The sequence below is a fragment of the Drosophila suzukii genome, chromosome 4 (genome assembly GCF_043229965.1).
Source record: "Drosophila suzukii chromosome 4, CBGP_Dsuzu_IsoJpt1.0, whole genome shotgun sequence".
Lineage (NCBI taxonomy): Eukaryota > Metazoa > Arthropoda > Insecta > Diptera > Drosophilidae > Drosophila > Drosophila suzukii.
In genome coordinates, this window is record NC_092083.1 from 496,710 (window position 1) to 519,374 (window position 22,665).

General features: G+C 35.1%; 1 protein-coding gene across 2 annotated transcripts; it reads left to right on the forward strand.

Moving 5' to 3' along the window:
- The first annotated feature begins 1,094 nt into the window (after positions 1 to 1,094).
- PlexA (plexin A) lies at positions 1,095 to 22,447 on the forward strand. 2 transcript variants are annotated; one of them, XM_017088637.4, is made up of 10 exons: positions 1,095 to 1,234; positions 5,052 to 6,542; positions 10,538 to 11,783; positions 11,854 to 14,187; positions 18,210 to 18,405; positions 18,479 to 18,865; positions 18,928 to 19,058; positions 19,111 to 19,256; positions 19,320 to 19,529; positions 22,307 to 22,447. In XM_017088637.4, the coding sequence occupies exons 2-9, from the start codon at positions 5,313 to 5,315 to the stop codon at positions 19,485 to 19,487; spliced, it is 5,838 nt and encodes a 1,945-aa protein (XP_016944126.1). In that variant the 5' UTR covers positions 1,095 to 1,234; positions 5,052 to 5,312; the 3' UTR covers positions 19,488 to 19,529; positions 22,307 to 22,447. The 2 variants fall into 2 exon arrangements, with proteins under 2 accessions (XP_016944126.1, XP_016944125.1); XM_017088636.4 differs by having other exon boundaries at positions 1,111 to 1,267.
- The last annotated feature ends 218 nt before the right edge of the window (positions 22,448 to 22,665 follow it).

Below are 22,665 nucleotides of genomic sequence, written 5' to 3' on the forward strand. Positions count from 1 at the left end.
TTGAACAATATGGAACGCATTTATTTATGTGCCTATAAACTTTACCCACCTACATATATGCTCTCCAAAAAAATATCTGGAAGCATTCCCGAGAAATATATTAGAAGCGATTCCAGCTTCATATTTTATTCACATGATTTAATTCAATACCAAAAAATATACATAATTTTTCGGATTTCGTGTCGTTTTCTCGTCTTCTTGTTAAATTTAAAGCAGGCTTAGAAGTCTAAGTTTGCATACATTTTACTTCAAATTTGGCATGCACAAGAGAAAACGGCGCTATAAATCTATTCCATCCATATTTAAGTTGTATAATTACTTCTTAACATATCACCCTGTCCAGATATTTCATGTTACTAGGCGCTACTGTGCGTTATGTGCCACGCCCACTCTAACGCCATTAAGCCGGCCAAAGCTGTGGCACCTACAGTTTTAATGTTGGAATTAATTTGTAATGGAAATATACTGATTTTGTCCTGACTTCTTTGACCTAAGCAAATTTTTCATCGCCCCCTCAAATATCCTAATCACACAGAGGGGATTTCCGCATCAGCGACTAAATTCGGCTTCAGCAACTTTTTCTTGCATAAGAAATCCACGTGACCGAAAAAGACGGGAAAATGTGCTTACAACTCGCGTCAGCGGAACATGGGATAGCACACGCAAATCGATTTAGTACTTCACTTGTTTACTTTACTTGTTTTTACTCAGTATTTTTTTACGAGTTTTTGTACTTGGCGTTTATTTGAGAAGTATATGCGTTTGAACTGCAATGGCGCCGTTATCATCTTGAAAATAAATATTGCTGTGCTATTTCTGGACGAAATGACCAAACTTAAAAAAATGGACATGGTCAAAGAATCGTATGCGAGAAATTTTTTATAAATGCTTAAAATAGTTTAAACGGATCTAGCTTGGGAAAATTCCCGTGGCGTCACTGTTGGCCCAAACAAAAATCCCCTAAAATTGCAACAGCGATTTTAAGGAGCTGTGTGCAAAGGCTATAAGTGTTGCTGTGCTATAAAAGTAACCGATAACATTAGAATCTTGACCCATTCGTAAGTATAGACATTGATCGATAGGGGTTGTGTTAGTTTATGGTTCATCTCTAGTTGTTGCTAATCGCGTATAGTAATATCGATAACGTTTTCGTACAATAATGTGTAATATAATGTGTAGTGTAATACAAAAATGAAAAGAAACCATGTTAAATGTTTTGCGATGCAATGAATTGGTACTTATCAAATGTGTCTTTAACAAGAAATCAGTAAGCCGTGTTTCCTAATCTCCATCAAATTTGTGCTCTCCGCCCAATGATTCAGATATACATACAAAATCAAAAAACCGACCCCGCTACGCTAACAAAAACTTTAGCGTCTGGTTCTTTGTTAAATATACACATTGTATGAAGTCTTATAAACGCAAATTTTACCTACTTGGGACGTTTGTACGATTGTTGGAATTAATATGTGACTTTTACAGAAACATACATTTTCAAAACCTTTCCTACAAATCTATACATAGATTAATATGTACGATACGTTCAAAGTGCATCGGAGTAAATAATTATATTTATTTGCTAAAAAATTTAAATACTGGAACACTTTGTAGCAGTCTTTAACGTTTCTGACATAAAAGTACTTGGATTAAATTTTATTGTAGGGGCGTGGTATATCCAAAGGAAAGAAATATGTTCAGACTGTGATTGCTGAAAAATAAGCGTATGTACGTACATTGATATACATACATACATATATATGTGGGTGCACCATTATCTTAGAAAATGCGAAAGCAAATGGATCATGTATATTCTTAAGTAAAGCATAGCCCTTGCAAACAGCTTCAAATAGTTTTAAGTCTTGTATAGATAATCGAAAGAAAAGAAAAATTCTACTGGCATTAGTTAATCTCTTAAGTACATTCAAGTTATTTTCAACACTACAACACAGTTCGGAAACGGAATACTTTTAAACTTTTTTAAGTCTTTGAACAAATCAAAGTACACATTTTATAAAAAACTCTAGTTGGGCACTGGCCCAATGGCCAGTGTTCGCTCAAGAGTGTTCAATGGTTATACAAATATGTACATAGTGGGAAGAATAAGGTGGTCTCAGCCATGGAATATAGTGTTGTGTTTATAAAAACAGAACATAAACACCTGATTCTGAGTTCGAAATGAAAGTAGAGTTTAGATGACTTACATTGTACATAAATTTTATTCATTGTTTCCAAGTTTCCGGTATTTAAAGTGTATTTGTTCTTGATCAACAGCAACAGGCCTTATAAACGGTTCTGAATGTCTGTTCGATTCTATGGTCGTGAAAGGTACTATATATGTATATCCGACAAATTGAAAAACGGCTACGATAGTCCGGTCGCAACAGGTTTATACACCGATTAAAATATACTTCTATTGTCTTTAAACTGTGACAAATTTTCAAATTGCTATACCACAGAGTTGAATAAAATGTGATCAAAAGCAACGAAGCTAGTATTTGTTTTCTATTATTTGTTCATTAATTTTCTCTCATTTCTATGTCAGCTATAAGATATAGTCGTCTGATTGAAATACAATTTTATTCGAAACTATGAAATTGTAAAAAAGAGAGCTGTACGAGAGTAGAAGAATATATCATCAAAAACAAGGAAGCTAGAATGTTTTTTCAATATTTTTCCAATAATTCCTTTGAAAGCTAAAGGTTATAGTGGTACGATCCGGCTTGTTCCGACTTATATACTTCCTGCAATAGAACGAAGACTTTTGGGAAAGTTTAATTCCGATAGCCTAGGTCGACTGGTCTAGTGATGATGATCAAAACGTTATAGGGACGGAAACGTATCTTTCATTGCGTTGCAAACTTACAAACAGGACTCTAAAACAAACAAGACAGAACGTTATAGCCGAGATTGTATTAGTTAATGGTCCGATTTAAACCATTTTTGGCACGTGGATAGATATTGATAAAATAAAAACAAGAGAAAACGCTATAGCCGAGTGCCTCGACTATCAGATACCCGTCACTCAGCTAAAGGGACCAAGTGGAGGTGGTGATATGTATATGGGAACCTTTTTTGTGTCAATCGATAGGTATTGACGAGACTAATACATTTCAGTTAAAATTTTTTTTCTAGCATGAAAACTGGGGACGCCACATGTTTGGGCGGTTTGTGGGCGTTATAGTGGGCGTGGCATATTCGCGTCACTAACTTGCGCTGCGTACAAGGCTACGGAATCTAAATCTGAAATCCCAACGATAGAAAGTTGATAGTTTCCGAGATATCCGCGTTCATATTTACGATTTTTTGAAGTTTGTGGTCGGTTTGTGAGCGTTAAAGTGGGCGTGGTAAACTTTTTTTGGGCCAATCGATAGGTATGAGAATAATCAATTTCAGTTAAAATTTGTATTCTAGCATTAAAACTGTAGGAACCAACGTTTTTAGACGGTTGCGCTGCGCAAGAATTTTAGGAATCTGCATGCCTTATTCCAGTATTGTAGCTTTTATAGTTTCCGAGATCACAGCGTTCTTACTGTCAGACGGATATGGCTGGATCGACTCTGCTAGTGATCCTGACCAAGAATAGACATACTTTATGAGGTCGGTAACGCTTCCTTCTACCTATTACATACTTTTCGACGAATATAGTATAGTAAAATACGAGTAACGGGTATAAAAGTCACATTTCACATGGGCTTCATACCTACTCTTAAAAATATTATGTCAAAAAATGTGGCCGCCAGACAGACTTCGAGAAGACTGGATCAGGATCACTAGCCAATTATCTAGCTTTATCAGTCTGTCTCTCTGTCTTGTCGTCCGTATGAACCAGTGGTGACCACTGGCCTAACTCTCGAGTCTGGGAGTCGTCTACCGGCGGTCTGCCACGACACCGGTCGAGTGGCTACGGCAGGTGTGTTACATTTACGCATGTATGTGAGACCTCGTTAACTATAAAAGCTTAAAAATTAAGATTAATTATTCTGATTTAAGGGGCTCTTGCGCAGTGAAACTCTGGTTTACATGGGTAAAGATTTTGTAAAAAATTAAACGGGATTTTGTTTTGCTTATCAATACATGCTTACTTACATGCCAAAAATTGGCATCAATCAATATAATCAACGATGCCAAAAATTGGCATCAATCAATATAAGCAAAACAAGGAAGAACGCTACAGTCGAGTACCTCGACTATCAGATACCCGTTACTCAGCAAATGGGACTAAAGGGAAATGGAGATATGCAAGTGGTTATGTGGGCGGTAGACAGATTTAAGCGTTATGCGCGTTAGAGTGGGCGTGGCAAACTTTTTGATGAGAACAATACATTTCAGTTAACATTTTTGTTCTAGCATCAAAACTGCAGGAGCCACAGTTTTGGGCGGATTGTGGGCGTTAGAGTGGGCGTGGCACATTGCGCTGCGTAAGAAGCTCAGGAATCTGCATCTCAATAGCCTAGCTCTTATAGTTTCCGAGATCTCAGCGTTCATCCGGATGGACGGACAGACGGCCTGTTACATACTTTCCGACGAATCTTGTATACCCTTCTACTCTACGAGTACGGAGGAGTGACATACCTTCCTTCTTAGAACGCCTTTGCTAAAAAATAGTATTATTGTAAGAAATGAAAACAAAACAAGAGCCTGACACTTTGCTCATAGAAAAAAGGGCAGATTTTATATATCTAACTGGAACATTTTCAGAACGGCAGAACCTTATGGACCATCAGTTGAACGGATCGGGGATGGTGAATAGAACTCTATGGGAACAGGCTATTAATGTCAAGGTTTTTTATTCTGCCGAATAGCATTTTAGGTTGCAGTTATGAAAGATGCCGGTATCGAAACACGATTAAATCGTTATCTACCGATCAGAAATTTTGACGCTACATCTTAAATACCACTCTCTTCTTACTCTACTTTTAATATTATTGTATCAAAAATGCAAACAATTTTTTTGAGTGAGGAAATAATAATAATTTGTACACAAAATACAGTTAAAAATGCAACTAATACTTTCAATTTTAATATGATTTAAAATGTTATTCAATTTTCAGATTCAATGATGTGGCTATCCATAACAGTAAATAAATTCCTTGCACTTCTGTAATAAAAGTCACTGCTACAAATGAAAGACAAATAAAAGCCAATTGAGGAGAGGCGGATATAAAAAACCACAGGAATGCCAGCAATTTAAAAAAAGTATTAAATAATTATAAAAAACTGGAAACATATAAGATAAATATACTGACAACTGCATCTGAACTCTTAATTTAATACGTGAATTGGATCGCCCTGTTGAAGGAGCGATTTTGGAGATGAATTTTATTCTTAGTGTGCTGCTAATAGCAACTCTAGGAGATAAATATGACCACAGGCTGAACTTAAGAGCAGGTTCGCAGACACTGGCAGCAAATATTTGGTCTGACAAGACGGCTATTCAAAATGAATCCATAAATATGACTGATGTAAATGCGACGGTAAAGGATGCAAAAAACCACAGTACCACCATAACAAATGTAGCTAAGTTTGACACGAAATTAAATCACTTGTTAGTGGACACCATTACTGGTCGAGTCTTTGTTGGTGGTGTTAACAGGTTGTATCAGTTATCGCCTGATTTGGAGCTGTCCGAAACGGTTAAAACGGGACCCCAAAACGATTCGGTAGAGTGCAGTATACTCGACTGCCCGTTAAATGCTGTTCGCAGTCCGACGGACAATTATAATAAGGTCTTGCTCATAGATCGTGCGACTTCTCGACTTATTGCATGCGGATCACTGTTTCAGGGTACATGCACAGTTCGTAATCTTCAGAATGTTAGCATAATTGAGCATGAAGTGCCTGATGCGGTTGTGGCCAACGATGCCAATTCATCAACCGTGGCTTTTATAGCACCGGGTCCTCCACAGCATCCGGTGACAAATGTGATGTACGTCGGAGTTACTTATACTAATAATTCACCATACCGAAGTGAAATCCCAGCCGTGGCTTCGCGTTCTCTTGAAAAGACGAAAATGTTTCAGATTGCTTCGTCGGCGGTTACGACGGGAACGAGAACTTTTATTAATTCTTACGCACGTGAAACTTATTTTGTGAACTATGTTTATGGATTCAGTTCTGAGCGATTTTCATATTTTCTCACCACGCAGTTAAAGCACAGTCACCATTCTTCTCCTAAGGAGTATATAACAAAGCTTGTGCGAATTTGCCAGGAAGACTCAAACTATTATTCATACACTGAAATTCCTGTCGAATGTATAAGTGATGCCCAGGGTGGCACTAAATTCAACTTGGTTCAGGCCGGTTTCTTGGGAAAACCTAGCTCGGATTTGGCTCAAAGTTTGGGAATATCCATACAGGACGATGTTCTCTTCGCTGTTTTTTCAAAGGGCGACGGAAACACTCCAACTAATAACTCTGCACTCTGCATTTACTCATTAAAATCAATCCGTCGTAAATTTATGCAAAACATAAAATCCTGTTTTAACGGAAACGGAATGAGGGGACTAGACTTTATATCACCAAGCATGCCATGTGTTTTAACGGTAAGCTATCCTAATCTTTCTATATTGTGCAATGTGCTGTATATGGCAGCTATTTGATATAGTAGACCGATTTTTATAAAATATAATTCGCAAACCTTAAATATTACAAAAATGCTATATACCAAGGTAGAATTTGATCGAAGATAACGAAGCCGATCGTTCCTATATGATATAGTCGTCCGATTTTTTTTTAATTGACAGAAATTCTGAAATATTAAAAAATTTATGTTCCTAAAAGTAAAAGATTCATCCCGATAGTTATACACGTTACTTGTGGAGTAAAAGGGTATACTAGATTCTTCAGGAAGTATGTAACAGGTAGAAGGAACAGGAAGCCAATCTATTTATGTCCGTCTGAATGTCTGTCTGTGGGTCCGTGTGAGCCCACATGTTATATTATATTGTGAAAGTGTGAATGGGTACTTGAAATAAACCACGATCTTAAAGCTGGTTATTAGGTTGGCTTTGGCTTGCCGAATAGCTTCCTTTTTTCTTGATTTGCCATATATTGTAGACATCATTCACAACTCCAATGAAATGGTGTTAGACTTGGGCTTAGACTTATTCAGCACATTTTCTTTGATCCATTAAATGCCATTTTAATGTTTTCTATTAAATAACAGTATTTAATAAATAAAACCAACAATTACCAGTGCTGTGAAAGGATTAAAAATAAATATCAACAATATATATAACAAAAATACCATTTCATTGGCGTTGTGAATGATGTTTACCTACCGTTGTTAGGTGACTTTAGTATACGGTAGGTAAACATCATTCACAACGCCAATGAAGTGGTGTTAGACTTGGATTAGACTTGTTCATCACATTTTCTTTGATTCGTTAAATACCAATTTAATATTTTCTATTGAGTAACAGTATTTAAATAAATAAAACCAAGAATTAACAGTGTTGTGAAAGGATTAAAAATAAAAATAAACAATAAATAAAAAAAATACCATTTTTTTGGCGTTGTGAATGATATTTACCTACCGTAAGTAGGTAGACAACATTCACACAAGAAACAATCCTTGAATCCATCCCTTCTGAAGAAATTGCCGTTTTTTATATCCTCCTCTAAAGCTTAAACTTTTGTAATTTAATTGGTATAACAACAAGACACCTAGGGATACATATGGCCATCCTAAGAATTCGCGGTTTTTAGTTATCCACCACTTAAACGCCCCATTACACATTTGATCAGCATTTAACATGACAAACAACCCTTCTAGCAGTCTCTTCTGAAGAAATCGCGCTATTTTATAACAACCTCTAAAGCTTAAACTTTCGTAATTCAATTGGTAAGTCACAAAAGACACCTAGGGATACATATGGCTATCCTAAGAATTCGCGGTTTTTGATGTCCACTTCTAAAATGACCCATTATTTAAATGACATTTATGATTTTTAATTTTTATTCAGTATCTTATTTAAAATTATATTTGTTACAAATTCTTAAGATGGCCATATATATCCCTAGGTGTCTGGTTGTCATACCAATTGAATTACATAGTGTTAAGCTGTAGAGGTGGATATACAAAAACCGCGATTTCTTCAGAAGGGATGGCTACAAGGGTTGTTTGTCATATTAAATGCTGATCCAATGTTCTAAGGGGCGATTTAGTGGTGGATAACTAAAAATAGCGAATTCTTAAGATGGCCAAGATCCCTTATGTGCGGTACCGCTTTAATTTAAATTGAAATGGATAAAATGTGTCATAGCTTCAGATTTTTTTTTCCCAAGCTTCGACGTAGGTACGTTCAATTAATTTTTTAATTAGTTATACAATTTTTCATTACCATTATTATTTTCTAATGGAATGTAATCATAAGCATTATATGTATACCCTTGCAGAGGGTATAATGATTTCAGTCAGAAGTTTGCAACGCAGTGAAGGAGACGTTTCCGACCCCATAAAGTATATATATTCTTGATCAGCACCCCTAGACGAGTCCAGATAGCCATGTCCGTCTATCTGTCCCTTTCTACGCAAACTAGTCTCTCAGTTTTAATGCTATCGGGCTGAAACTTTCCCAAAAGTCGTCTTTCTTTTGCAGGTACTTTATAAATCGGAACCAACCGGATCGGACAACTATATCTTATAGCTCCCATAGGAATAATCGGAAATTTTTTTTTTTGTTTTTAATTATTTCTTTGGTGTTTTTTACATATAACCTCCTACGCTTGGAAATAACATTTTTTAATTAGTTCTGAATTTCGAATTTAATTTTATCAAAATCGGACGACTATAACATATAGCTGCCATAGGAAAGATCGGAAAATTGGTGGGAAAATAATATGAAACAAATTATAGCTTCGGTGTTTTTTGACATATCTTATATTATTGGAAATATAATTTTTTGTATTTTTAAGAATTTCGAATTAAATTTAATAGTTATAACTGCAAGGGTATACATTGATTTCCAAAGTAATGAATTGTTTTTCCATTGGAATTATTTTTTTTTTATTTTTTGCTATGGCATTCTCATTATATTTTTGAAAAGTATTTCAATGACATTCCAATGACATTTTTCAAAGTAATGAATGGATTTTTCATTGGCATTACATTTTCAAAAAGTAATGAATTTACTTTTCATTAGCGTTACTTTCTCAAAAGTAATTAATTATTTAGATATGATTATCTATTCACAAATCGCAAATCGAAATGAGGTTGTTCCTCTTTTTTGTTCAAAATGAACAAATTAACCAATTGAAGCCGCTAATTCTTCAAAACAAATGGGACCAACATTTAAAACAATACCAATATTTTAAATTTCTTTTATTAAGTTGAGTGTGATTCACACCATCTGTAGAAGCTAATCCTCTACGTCTTAAGAATTCGCGGTTACTGAAGAATGGATTTAATTATCAAACCAACAATTTGCCCAGTAACTTACCAATTCTTCCGTATCCGCGAATTCTTATGAGGTAGAGGATGAGTGTTAAACGATGGTTTCATTTGCTTTAAAGAATGCCCAAAGAAAAATATCATCTGCAAGGGAGCAGAAGGCCGATATAACCATATTGGCGTTACTTTTGTAGGCTTATTCAAAAAATTTCAAATAATTGGCACAGGAGAGCCGTGGTTTCAAAATGAGTTTTATTTTGATCAAAAAAATAAACATGAGAAATAATCATTATTTTTGATTTTTATTTTTTTGCTCAGAAACAATGATTATTTTTGATTTTTATTATAAAACTCAAAAATTATGCTATTTTTTTTTATCAAAAATAATGATTATTTATTGAGTTTTAAAATAAAACTCATTATAATTACAGTTCCTGTTAGCCTTACTTTCTCAAAAGTAATTAATTATTTATCATTACATTTTCAAAATAATAAAATGATAGTACCTAAAGACACAACACTGATTCAAATCTGTTTATTTTTGGCCTGACGCAACGCATTTCAAATGTAGGTCCCGATAACTCAAAAAGTTATTAACCGAATTCTTTAAAACATATTTTATTTTAAATAAATTTAAAAAATTAAAAAACGTTTAGAAATACTAAAATTGTTATTTGTTAAACTCTTAGCAAAACTTCAAAAGGAACTTGATTTTAAATTCCTTCATTTAAGCACTAGAGTTAACAGGACAATTTTTTCGATGGTCCTGTTAACGGAAAGATTATTTTTTTTTGGAGTGTCATTTGTTGATACTTGATATTTTGTTTTATTTACCCATCAAACATGTACCTAAAATGTGTGTATGTGTACCTAAAGTGTGCCAATACAAAATTTAGAAGTATGAAAAATCAAAAACCAATAATTATGGAGATTCAAAGCGTTTGAAGAAAGTGAATGAAAATTCTGAGTTTAAAATTGAGATCGTATATGCACATTTCAACAAAAGGATACATTGTGACCGTTATTAACTATATACTATACACATTTTAATATAGTTATAACGTTATTTTAGCCATAGAATTAGAAATTTATTTATTACATATTTATTTATTTGGTACATATTTTATAATGATGATCTAATTTCAGAAACTGCAAACTATTGGGGAAGATTTCTGTGGACTGGATGTAAATTCACCTTTAGGGGGAGAGAATCCCATTACTTCAGTGCCGGTTGCCATGTTTAACACGAAGTTAACTTCAGTTGCCGCAACAAGCACCAGTGGATATACCGTTGTCTTTGTGGGCACAACAGATGGATACCTCAAGAAAGTTGTAGTCGAATCTTCATCTGTTGCGAATGAGTATGCCAGTTTTCCTGTAGACTTGGGCTCCGCCATTAGTCAGGATATGCAGTTTGACAACCAAAACCTTTACATGTATGTCATGTCCGAGACTAAAGTGTCCAAGGTTAAAGTGTTCGATTGCTCCGATTACAAGACATGCGGAGAATGCCTAGGTGCTAGAGACCCATATTGCGGCTGGTGCTCTTTGGAGAATAAATGTAGCCCACGATCCAATTGCCAGGACGACGCCAACGATCCTTTGTATTGGGTCAGCTATAAAACTGGGAAATGTACTACAATAACTAGTGTTGTGCCCCACCAGCTACAACGTACTACCGCTCGGACTTTAGAGCTTATTATAGATCATTTGCCGCAATTAAAGGAGAATTTAATATGCGCATTTACCACAGAGGACAAAGCACTCTTTACTAATGCCACGAAAAAAAGAAATGGCGTAAACTGTACAACACCGCGAACAGACATGCTTCCCCAAATTGAACAAGGAAAACATCATTTTACAGCCAAACTATCTGTGCGTACCAGAAATGGACCTGACTTAGTGTCCACGGATTTTACGTTCTTTGATTGCAGCACACACTCATCGTGTACGCGTTGTGTGTCCTCGGAATTTCCGTGTGATTGGTGTGTTGAGGCACACCGGTGCACACACGACACTGCTGAAAATTGTCGCAACGACATTTTGGTTACAGGCGTTAGCCGGATAGGCCCAAGCTATAGATCAGGTCCTGGGTTTTGTCCAACGATTAACGCTACAGGTGATGGAAGTGAAGTACTAGTGTCTGGTGGAACAAGCAAATCTATAAAAGTTAAAGTTCATATAATAGGACAATTTATAGTTCAAACGCGTTTCGTTTGCCAATTCAATATTGAAGGACGCGTAACGAGTTTAAATGCTCAACTGTTAGGTGACACCATTTACTGCGATAGCATGGAGTTTCAGTACACCTCAAGATCACCCAATTTGACAGCCACATTCGCGGTTATATGGGGTGGTTCCAAGCCTCTTGATAACCCTCATAACATACATGGTAAGTTTATGATAAAACACGATCCTTATAAATATCCTCCACGTTCTTTTTCAAATATTATGTGTTGCAGTTGTTATATATCGATGTCGAGAAATGGCTGACAGCTGTGGAATTTGTTTGGCCCTAGCCGAAAAGTACAATTGCGGTTGGTGTTCGTCTACTAACACATGCGAAGTTGAAGAACAGTGTAACAAGAACAAAGAAGGGAAAACTGATTGGCTTAATCGAAGTGAAATTTGCCCAAACCCTGAAATTCACACTTTCGAACCGAAAACGGGTCCATGGGAAGGAGGAACTAACATAACAATACGTGGCATTAATTTGGGCAAAAATTATAACGACATTTATTCAGGCGTTCGAATAGCCGGCATAAATTGTATGCCGTTTCCCCAATTTTACATTGACACAAAGCAAATCGTATGTACTGTAGATAGTCCTGGAGAACAAATGTACAGGAACGGCAAAATAGTGGTACAAATAGGGGATTATCGGGGTGAGTCTAAGGAAGACTACGAATTTGTTGACCCGAAAATTTTGGATTTTAATCCAAAGTTTGGTCCAACTTCTGGTGGAACTGAAATACATATAACTGGAAAGCACTTAAATGCCGGCTCTCGTATACAAGCATCCATAAATGATCATTTGCCTTGCAAAATTCTAAGCACAGATTCTTCACAAGCTATATGTCGCACCTCACCTTCCCCTGGTATCATTGAAGGAAGACTGAAAATGTCGTTTGATAATGGTCCCCGAGAATTCAATGACTACAACTTTAAATATGTTCTGGATCCTACAATTGAACACGTTAGTTCAGGACCAAGTGGGCAAATAAAGGTACCGAAAGGAATACCAGCTGGCGGCATTCGAATTTCCGTGATTGGTACCCAATTCACCAGTATACAAACTCCCAACATTTACGTAGTATACAATGGAGAGATATATGCAAGCCAATGCCGAGTGCAATCGGATACTGAAATGGAATGCGCGTCTCCAGTTATTGAGGTGGACAGCAAAATTATTGAAGCGGAAAGACCAATGCTTCTAGAATATGGGTTCCTTATGGATAATGTTTTGCGAGTACAAAATTTATCAAAAATTCATAACAACCATTTTGAACTTTATCCAAATCCCGAATATTTCATATTTGAAGAAAGGGTTAAGTACTTTAAGAGTGAATATTTGACAATAAATGGCAGGAACCTAGATCGCGCCTGCAAAGAGACTGATGTGGAAGTAAAAATAGGAAATGGATTTTGCAATATTACGTCTCTTTCAAGGCAACAACTTACATGTAGACCTCCTCCCGAAGCAACGGCAACTAAAAGTATAAACGGACCAGAAGTAATTGTTCGTATTGGAACTTCTCTGGAGTACCGTATTGGTATCCTTAGCTACGAATCATCAAACATCATTTTGGATTGGGGAGAAAATGTAATTTTTGCTGTAATAGCGACAATCGTTATCTTACTGCTGATTTTTGTTGCTTTGCTTGTGGCATATAAAAAGAAAAGTTCCGAATCGAACCGGGTGCTTCGAAACATGCAGGAGCAGATGGACATATTAGAGTTACGTGTCGCAGCTGAATGTAAGGAGGCGTTTGCAGAACTCCAAACAGAAATGACTGATCTCACAGGGGATCTTACGTCTGGAGGCATTCCATTTTTAGATTATCGATCGTATGCAATGAAGATTCTTTTTCCCAATCACGAAGACCACATTGTACTGCAATGGGAGCGACCTGAGCTTCTTCGAAAGGAAAAAGGATTGCGTATTTTTGGCCAACTTATTATGAACAAAACTTTCCTGCTACTTTTTATTCGAACCTTAGAGTCAAATCGATACTTCTCCATGAGAGAACGAGTTAATGTGGCCTCATTAATTATGGTCACACTACAATCGAAATTGGAATATTGTACAGATATATTAAAAACTTTATTGGGAGACTTGATTGAAAAATGTATAGAGGGAAAGAGTCACCCGAAACTCTTATTAAGGCGAACCGAAAGTGTGGCAGAAAAAATGTTAAGTGCTTGGTTTACCTTCCTTCTTTACAAGTTTTTGAAGGAATGTGCTGGAGAGCCCTTATATATGCTTTTTCGCGCTGTAAAGGGCCAAGTAGATAAGGGTCCCGTTGATGCTTGTACACATGAGGCAAGATACTCTCTTAGTGAAGAAAAACTTATACGCCAGTCTATCGATTTCCGACCAATGAATGTCTATGCAAGCATTATACAACAGCCAATATTTTGCAACAACTTAGATATGTTACCTCCTCATACCGAAAATGTGTCTGTAAAGGTTTTGGACTGTGATACAATTGGACAAGTAAAAGAAAAATGCTTGGAAACTATTTATAAAAACATTCCATCAAGCCAAAGACCGCGAAAGGATGACTTAGATTTGGGTAAGTAAAATTAAACTAAATAAATTTTTGTACCCGTTACTTGCCGAGTAGTTTATAAACTTTTTATTAGAGGAAATGCATTACAAATTTAACTCCGGTATTTATTTTATGCACTGCTAAGCAATACTGTAAGACAATTTTACGAAATATTTTCTGTCGACCCTAATTGTTTTTGCACGACCTTTTACCATGCGGTTTATCCCCGTTTGATTTTCTCCCAGGAAAAATTTCCTGATTCATTTTTTTTATAATCTTCCAATCCATTAGTTGGTTTGAATAAATTTCTTGTATGTTAACATTCTCAAAAGTAATTGGTTAAAGGAGTGTCCGTTCATGGATGGTTGTCTTTGGCAGACGGCTACTGATGAAATTGATACCCGGTTAACCATTTTTCTGCTGATTTGTTGTCGCGAGTAATCAGGAATATTAACATTGGTTGATAACAAACACCATTTCTATCGATTCATATATTTAATAATCCAGCCAATTCAGTTAGTAATGAATATTTCCATGCCTTTATCAATGTTAATCCATGCAAGGACATTTCGCGATTCTGTACAAAACTGAGCCTGATCACCTAATCGACATCCTACACTCATAAAAAATGTTTCTTTAAACACCCTTAAAACTAGAAAAATCGAATGCTACTTTCTCTTTGCTTGAAAAAATAGCTGATTTGATTTAATGATGTTTTTTTGTTTTAAGAAACGTGAAGTTGTTCTTTAAAAAGACGCCTTCAAAACGAAAAAAAAGACACAATATAATTTCTAAAATCACCAAATTTGACTGCAAAAGACGCCTTGAGAACATACATTTCTAGATTTTTTTGGCCAATTTGATTATCCACCACAATACCAATATTTCCAGTTACTCTTTTCCATCAGGGGTCATATCACCTCTAGTTAGAATCTAAGTGAAGTACACAAGAACTTGGTACAGGCTATAAATAAAAATTTGTGTAAAAATAATAAGGGCACCTGCAACAAAAATTTATCTCTGTAAAGAAATAATATAACAAAAAATATCTTACTAGACAACTTAAATAAATGTATAAACATAAAAAAAGGTGACTTAAGAAAACAAATTTGAAATTTTGAGACTTTCATAGTTTTGCTTAACAGCAAAAGTTTAACCTGTTAAAAATAATACATTTGTCCACAAAATATTGTAGTATTTACCATTTGTGGGTACGAAAGTAATAAAAGTAAGTTACTCACCGCGTTCAGCAGAACAACATGATAACTGATTTCTGATCCATCCATTGTTTCGCTGATGCTGCAGAAAGTCTTCCAGCATCCTGGCTCTGGATGGTAATGGCTCCTCCAGCTGTCCCTTGGCGGGCTCCCTTTTTTACTTTCTCCCTATAGAAGCCAGCGCGTCCTCCAACTCCGTATTAGCTGTTAAGTAGCTGATGGAGGTGGAGTCCAGCGATTCCCCAATGGAGAGCTTGTCAGAGATTTTATAACTAACTTAGTTTAATGCAACGTAAACAAATTTGTTTGGCCAAAACATACTTTCTTTGCGAGGACACGACCGGCAGGATGTCCATGTAGGGAGCGAAGTCCCACCCGTCATGCTCCTTCTCAATGGGCTTCTCGATTGGATTATCTCCAGCACTTCCGCTATTCTGAGTATCAAACCTGTTATGGTATTTCTTCCTGTGGGTCAAGTCCCACAATAATGGACCACAGCTTGGACTAAACAGTTTTTATCCAACTCTTACTCCCAGGGGCTATATTTATTTCACGTGTTGGAGAATTCATGAAATTCGTAGTAGTGTAAAGGGTCTGTCACAGTCGGAAATGACTCCATTCAGAACCCGTGTTCTTTCATTATGAAGTGGTCACCAAAAACGTGTGCCGAAAGTGATGATCCTTCCCATTCTATTTACACGGGTGAGGGACAAAAGATAATTTATCTTATTATTAGTTATTATTATACTTGGAATGCGCCTGTATGCACCAACTAAACACATTCTGGTACACAATTATTCAGAACGCTCCTGTAAGCTTTACCCAGGAATGCCCCAAATAATTACATTCTGTACGCATTTATTTGGAATGCGCCTGTAAACTCTAACCTGAAATGTACTTATATGCTTTCAAAAATAAATATCTGTAAGCTTAAAAATAAATAAAACTTATTTTTGTGTCACTTTATTCTTTACGCAGTTCAGTCCTGCGCCCATTCCTTTTTTGAGATTCTGAAAGATATAAAGCAAATTGAAATCTTTCGAATCCACTATTTTTTTTATTTTGGCAGAATTAATTTTTGTTGTGTAAATTAACCACTTCTAAAAAGCACCGCAATGCGTTATTTTTTGGAATGCGTTCCCGAACTTACGACTGGGATATAATAGTAATAATCTACATGTGTATATCAGTTATTCGACTTATTCGGCTTTTTGACGTATTCGTAAAAACGGCTGATATGCTGCATGTATGTGGTGTGCACACTCGATTGAATTTGCAAAATATTGACTATTAAAAGAATAGTCCGATTTATAAATTTTTTTTTGCATGTAAAAGGATATTGATAATAAGAGCAAATTTATTTATTATGGTGGTTAGAGTGGGCGTGGCACCCTGCTGAAACAAACTTGCGCTGCGCACAGCTCAAGAATCTATAAGCCAAACTTTCTAGCTTTAATAGTTTCCGAGATTTCAGCGTTCATAAGGACGGAAAGACAGACAGACGGGCATGGCTAGATCGACTCGACTAGTGATACTGATCAAGAATATATTTACTTTATAGGGTCGGAAACGCTTCCATCTACCTGTTACATACTTTCTGACAAATCTAGTATACTCTTTTACTCTACGATTACCGGTTATAAATACTTTAGGCTACCGATAGTCTGTTAGATTTTGAAACGACACCGATTGGCTTTTGGTGGATAAACATATAATCTACATTAACGTAACAACTAATTGATGCTTTCTGAGCTCCTTATATTCTTTAACATTAAGGTTAAGGCTTGCTTTTGTATTATACTTCTGCTGAGGATAATTGCCAGAAGATAGCAATGTCTGTTTCTATGCAAAGTAGACTCTGTTTTAAAACTATATACGTGTTAAACGACGCAGAAACCCCAACGCCATTAGGGTCTGTCCTTATATTACGTAATCATAGTTTTTTCCGATTTTTGACCTCCCCATTTTGAGAAAAAAATATTTGTTTCAAAGGCGTCATCATTTGGTTAACATCCCTCCCAGGGTTTGTTATAAAAATTTCGATATCTTAAAAGCAAAAAATGGAACAAAATCCCTATTGAGTGTCAAAAAATCTCTGATACGAAAATCTTGGCAAAAGTTGTCTTCGGAAAAGCTTTTGTGTCACAATATAAAAGAAAAGGCTAGGCTCAGAGTGATAGCGCATTGTTTTTGGTGCACAGGCATGAGGGTTAGTGGTTAAAGTCTTTCCCGTTACAAATTTATTTATCTTTTTTTTTAGGTGTAGGTCATTTTTACCCACACTTATTAAATTGGCATTCAAAAATTTTTCTTTGGATGTGTTTATAAATACTTTAACTTGTTTAATATAAAAGAAATTAAAAAAAAATTGTATTTAAAAAATGCTATTATGAAAGAAAAGGTTTCTGAGAAATAAATACAAAAGAAAAAAGTCAACCGGATTACTATAAATGTTTAAACAGAGGGTATTTTTTCAGCTTTACGTTTTTTAACAAAACTTCTGGCTAAGAAACTTTTTTCAGCTAAATCCTGATACGAGCGTTTAGTTATTTACCGAATAGTATACGTAAAAAAAGTTTCAAGCGAATGAAAAATTTCTAAAAAATATATTTTTCTGTGAATCCGTTCGGTTTGTAAAAGTACGGCCGGAGAATGTACAATGTACGTAGCACACACTTTATGAGTTTACACATATCGATATCGGTAGCATGCAGTGCGACTTTGTTCATAGTTAAAATAGTTTAATTTTCTATTTATTTACATTTTAAACCCGCAAAATTGAATTTCTTTTTTTATTAATTGCAATTTTAACTACTACTTTTGTTTTAGAGTGGCGAACAGGTGCTACAGGTCGAGTAATTCTGTACGATGAGGATGTGACATCTAAAACTGAAAGCGAATGGAAAAAGCTTAACACTTTGCAGCACTACAATGTTCCAGACGGCGCCGGCTTGAGTCTGGTACCAAAGCAAAGTTCGATTTATAACTTCAGTATTTTGTCGGATAAAAACGAAAAATCTCACAAGTAAGATATTTATTTAAAGAAATCAATATACATTTCTTAACATAAAATTTTAATATTTTATTATCAATCTTAGGTATGAAACTCTTAATATATCGAAATACACCTCCTCCTCTCCGACATTTAGCCGCGCCGGGAGCCCTCTTAATAATGATATGCATGATAATGGTCTAAGATACTGGCATCTAGTGAAACACCATGATAGTGACATGCAGAAAGAAGGGGAACGGGTTAACAAATTGGTATCAGAGATTTACTTAACCAGACTATTGGCAACTAAAGGTACACTTCAGAAATTCGTAGATGATCTTTTTGAAACGATATTTAGTACTGCTCATCGAGGATCGGCACTGCCCCTAGCTATAAAGTACATGTTTGACTTTCTCGACGATCAAGCTCAGTTGCATGGTATAACTGACCCAGAAGTTGTGCATACTTGGAAAAGTAACAGCTTACCATTGCGGTAAGTATTTTTTATTATTACTTATATGGTTATTCATTAATATTTTTTAATTTAATTTTTAGCTTTTGGGTGAATTTGATTAAAAATCCTAATTTTGTATTTGACATTCATAAGTCAAATATAGTGGATTCTTGCTTGTCAGTTGTGGCACAAACATTTATGGACTCTTGTTCAACTTCTGATCACCGATTGGGTAAGTAGGACAGCGCTAAGTAAAAACAGTTAAACATTTTAACCTTTCTTAGGTAAGGACTCACCGAGCTCGAAACTTCTATATGCGAAAGACATACCAGAGTATCGCAAATGGGTAGACCGCTATTATAGAGACATTCGCGATATGTCCCCAATATCAGATCAGGATATGAATGCCATGCTTGCAGAAGAATCAAGGGTTAGTTTTTATAAGTCTCAAAAATGGATTCTAGAATATATCTATTTTTAAATCTTATTTCAGCTGCACACAACAGAATTTAATACAAATTGTGCACTACATGAGCTGTACACATATGCTGTGAAATACAATGAACAGCTAACTGTTACACTCGAAGAGGATGAATTTTCGCAAAAGCAGCGATTGGCTTTTAAATTAGAGCAAGTTCACAACATAATGTCGGCAGAATAAGAATTTTCTCATCCTACCACGCTGACAAAAGAAATACAAAAAGTGAGCTTATTTATAAGGTTATAGTTCATAAAATCATTATTTGCTAAACTGGATTGCTTCCATATTTATCAGTCACAGAAATTTATTTTTATACCCCTTACTCATTGAGAAAACGGAAATACTAGATTCGTCGGAAAGTATGTACCAGGTAGATAAAACTGTTTCTGACACCACAAAGTATGTACTGGGGTGGTCAAAAGAATTTACACAAAACAAAAGTTAAATATACTCATACTTTGAACTTACTTCATGTACATTTTGGTATCAATGGAAAGGTCATTTAAATTCCGTTTGAATGATACAATACTTTTATTAAGCCATTCAGTACCTATTGAAAATACCAAATTTTTGTGAAAAGTCTAATTTTTAAACTTTTTTGCTCGTCTTGAAAACTAAAATTTTTTGATGCAAAAAGTTTTTGTAAGGAAAAACAATAACTGCAAAAAAAATTTTAAAAATCATTTGGCTTTATTTTTTGATTTTTTTAAAAAAAGTTTTCGCAGTTACTATTAATTTTGTTTAGAGAAACTTTTAGCATCAAAAAAGTCTTAGTTTTCAAGACGTGGAACAAAGTTTGAAAAGTATATTTTCATAAAAATTAGGCATTTTCAACAAGTACTGAATGGGTTAAGAAAAGTCTTGTGTCATTCAAGCGGAATTTAAATTACCTTTCCATTGATGCAAAAATGTACACGAAGTAAATTTATATATACACCTGTATATTCTTGACCAGGATCACTAGCCGAGTCGATCTAGTCTTGTCCGTCTGTCCGTATGAACGCTGAGATCTCGGAAACTGTGAGAGTTAAAATGTTGGGACTTGGCATGTAGATTCTTGGGCTTCCTGCGCAGCGCAAGTTAGTTTTAGCAGGGTGCCACGCACACTCTAACGCCCACAAACGTCCATAACACTAAAACCAGTCTAGCTCCCACATTTAATATTTTGTAAAAATTTTAATGAAATTACACAAGTTTGCAAAAAAAAAATCGACGAAATTCGCCTTAAAGTTGACCTTGGTCTTCCGGTAAGGTAACAACTTGCACAAAATTCTTACGTTCCCCAACACTAGGAAAACTGTTAAGTGCCCTTTTCTTAATCAGAGAAATGTACCTTACCGGAAAACCAAAGTCGTCTTCAAGGCGTATTTCGTTGATTTTTTTTTTTGTAAACTGGTGTTATTAATACCCATCCACATGCCCAAAAAAATTAAAAGGCTATGACCAAATAATAATCAATATTTAGCAATTCAATCGAGATTCCACACCAAATGCAGCAAATTTTTCACTAATACGCCAACAACCCGCTGGGGGCGTTATAGGTTAGATGGCGCTATAGAAGAAGAAGATATGTGGCGCTATAGCAGAAAAAAGCAGAATTGATTTCAGCATATCTCCATCCCTCGCGCACTCCCTAAAGCTTAGTAGCGGGCATATAATAATCAAGGCCATCGACTATAGCGTTTTCACTTGTTTTCGAAGTTTTTCAGTTTATTTTTATCTCTGTGGAAACGTAGTACCCAACCGCACAAGAAGAGTGTGCGAAGGCGACTACTATGTATATGTACATGATGAACTTAATTATTGGCACAACAAGTATTTTCAACTTGAAGACTGTTTTCCTCTATCTGCTTTGGTAATATTTGGGACTTAATTTTATTAGATAGAAAAAAAATTATAATTATATATAAATTATAAAAATTATAATTATAATTAAAAATTAAAAAAACCAAAAAGGACGCCTCATATCCATGAACAAAATTATTGGCACACTTACTTATTTCATTAAAACTTCATCGATTTGGTTTATTTTATTAGCTACATTCTAAAATATTTTTAGTAGCTTGAGGTTATTCAAAACTGGTCCCTTTTTAGAAACTAAGTATTAAATAGGCCTTTGCAGTAATAAGCAATGTTTTTTTTGCAGGATTAGGTAGGGATTAAATGCCAGAAGGGATTCGACCATTTGCAGTCTAAGTACAAGTTTTCGGATGCTAAAATATTATTTAATTTTAAAATTCCACAAAAGAGGCATACTAACAGAAAATCTCGCACAAATTACAAAAGTGTGTTTATACATTTTGAGGTAAAATGTATTTCAGTGGGGTAGGCAAAGTTTTAGCGTTTTGCCTTTGCACAAGAAACCAATTTCAATTTTAAAATAATTTAATTGTCATTTGTCCCACTTTTGATTATTCTTCGTAGTTTAGCAGAGATTAAAGAGAATTGCAATTACAGATAAATATTATATTTTTATAACATAACCTAAAAATCTGTTTTCGGAAGAAGTGTGGTACCAGATTGACAAAGAAAAGATAGCTTGCAACGATAAAAATATCTACAACCCCAAATATTTGAAATAAGGATGAAGTAACAGCTAACATGCAGACAGGTAAACTAGTTTTCATTTATAGGCTCGTTGCCCTGGCAATCCTGGCAGTACAGAGGAGAAAAAAGGGGCTTAGCAAGTTGATTTTATCTGTAAAACGTCTACATATCCTCGGTCGTCAAATTGATTTTGCAGCAATCATAACTAAAACAATCTGGAATGCTTAATCGGGTAGGGATCCTGAGCAAGTATATATTCATAGGGTCGGAAACGCTTCCTTCTACCTGATACATACTTTCCAGGCTCTTAAAATTAAAAACTATCTAAATTAGTATAAAACGTCATGGATGACCGTCCGCAGTGACTTAGGAGTCAAGAATCATGATTACTATCAGTTACGTCTCATATAAATTTACTGTTAAATTTATAAAAAATTCTTCTTTTCTTTCAGATGCAATTTATAAAAATCATTTGTAAATGTCGTATTTGCTCATTTAATGCTTAAATAGTGTGGTTTTGTATGTATGTATGTATTTGGTATAAGTAAAACTATGTAAGATTTAATATTCAAGATAAACTAATCTAACTGAAATATCGACTGACTTTAATTTTAACTTAAAATAAAGTAATTGATTAATATTTATATAGTTTCTTACCTATGTTAAAAATTGAAGATTAAGAATGTTCGTGTATTGCTTTTTTGAACCGCAGTTCATGGTCCTAAGTCACATTCCTAATGGTACGATAAATAGTTGTAACATTTTTAAATTTTTTTGTGATTATCGTCACGGAAAATTACGGAAAGTCAAA

Coding starts and splice junctions, on each gene's coding strand:
- PlexA (XM_017088637.4), top strand. CDS start 5,313: ATGAATTTTATTCTTAGTGTGCTGCTAATAGCAACTCTAGGAGATAAA. Junction 18,406..18,478: donor AAAAACGAAAAATCTCACAA/GTAAGATATTTA, acceptor TATCAATCTTAG/GTATGAAACTCTTAATATAT. Junction 19,257..19,319: donor TGCTTGCAGAAGAATCAAGG/GTTAGTTTTTAT, acceptor ATCTTATTTCAG/CTGCACACAACAGAATTTAA.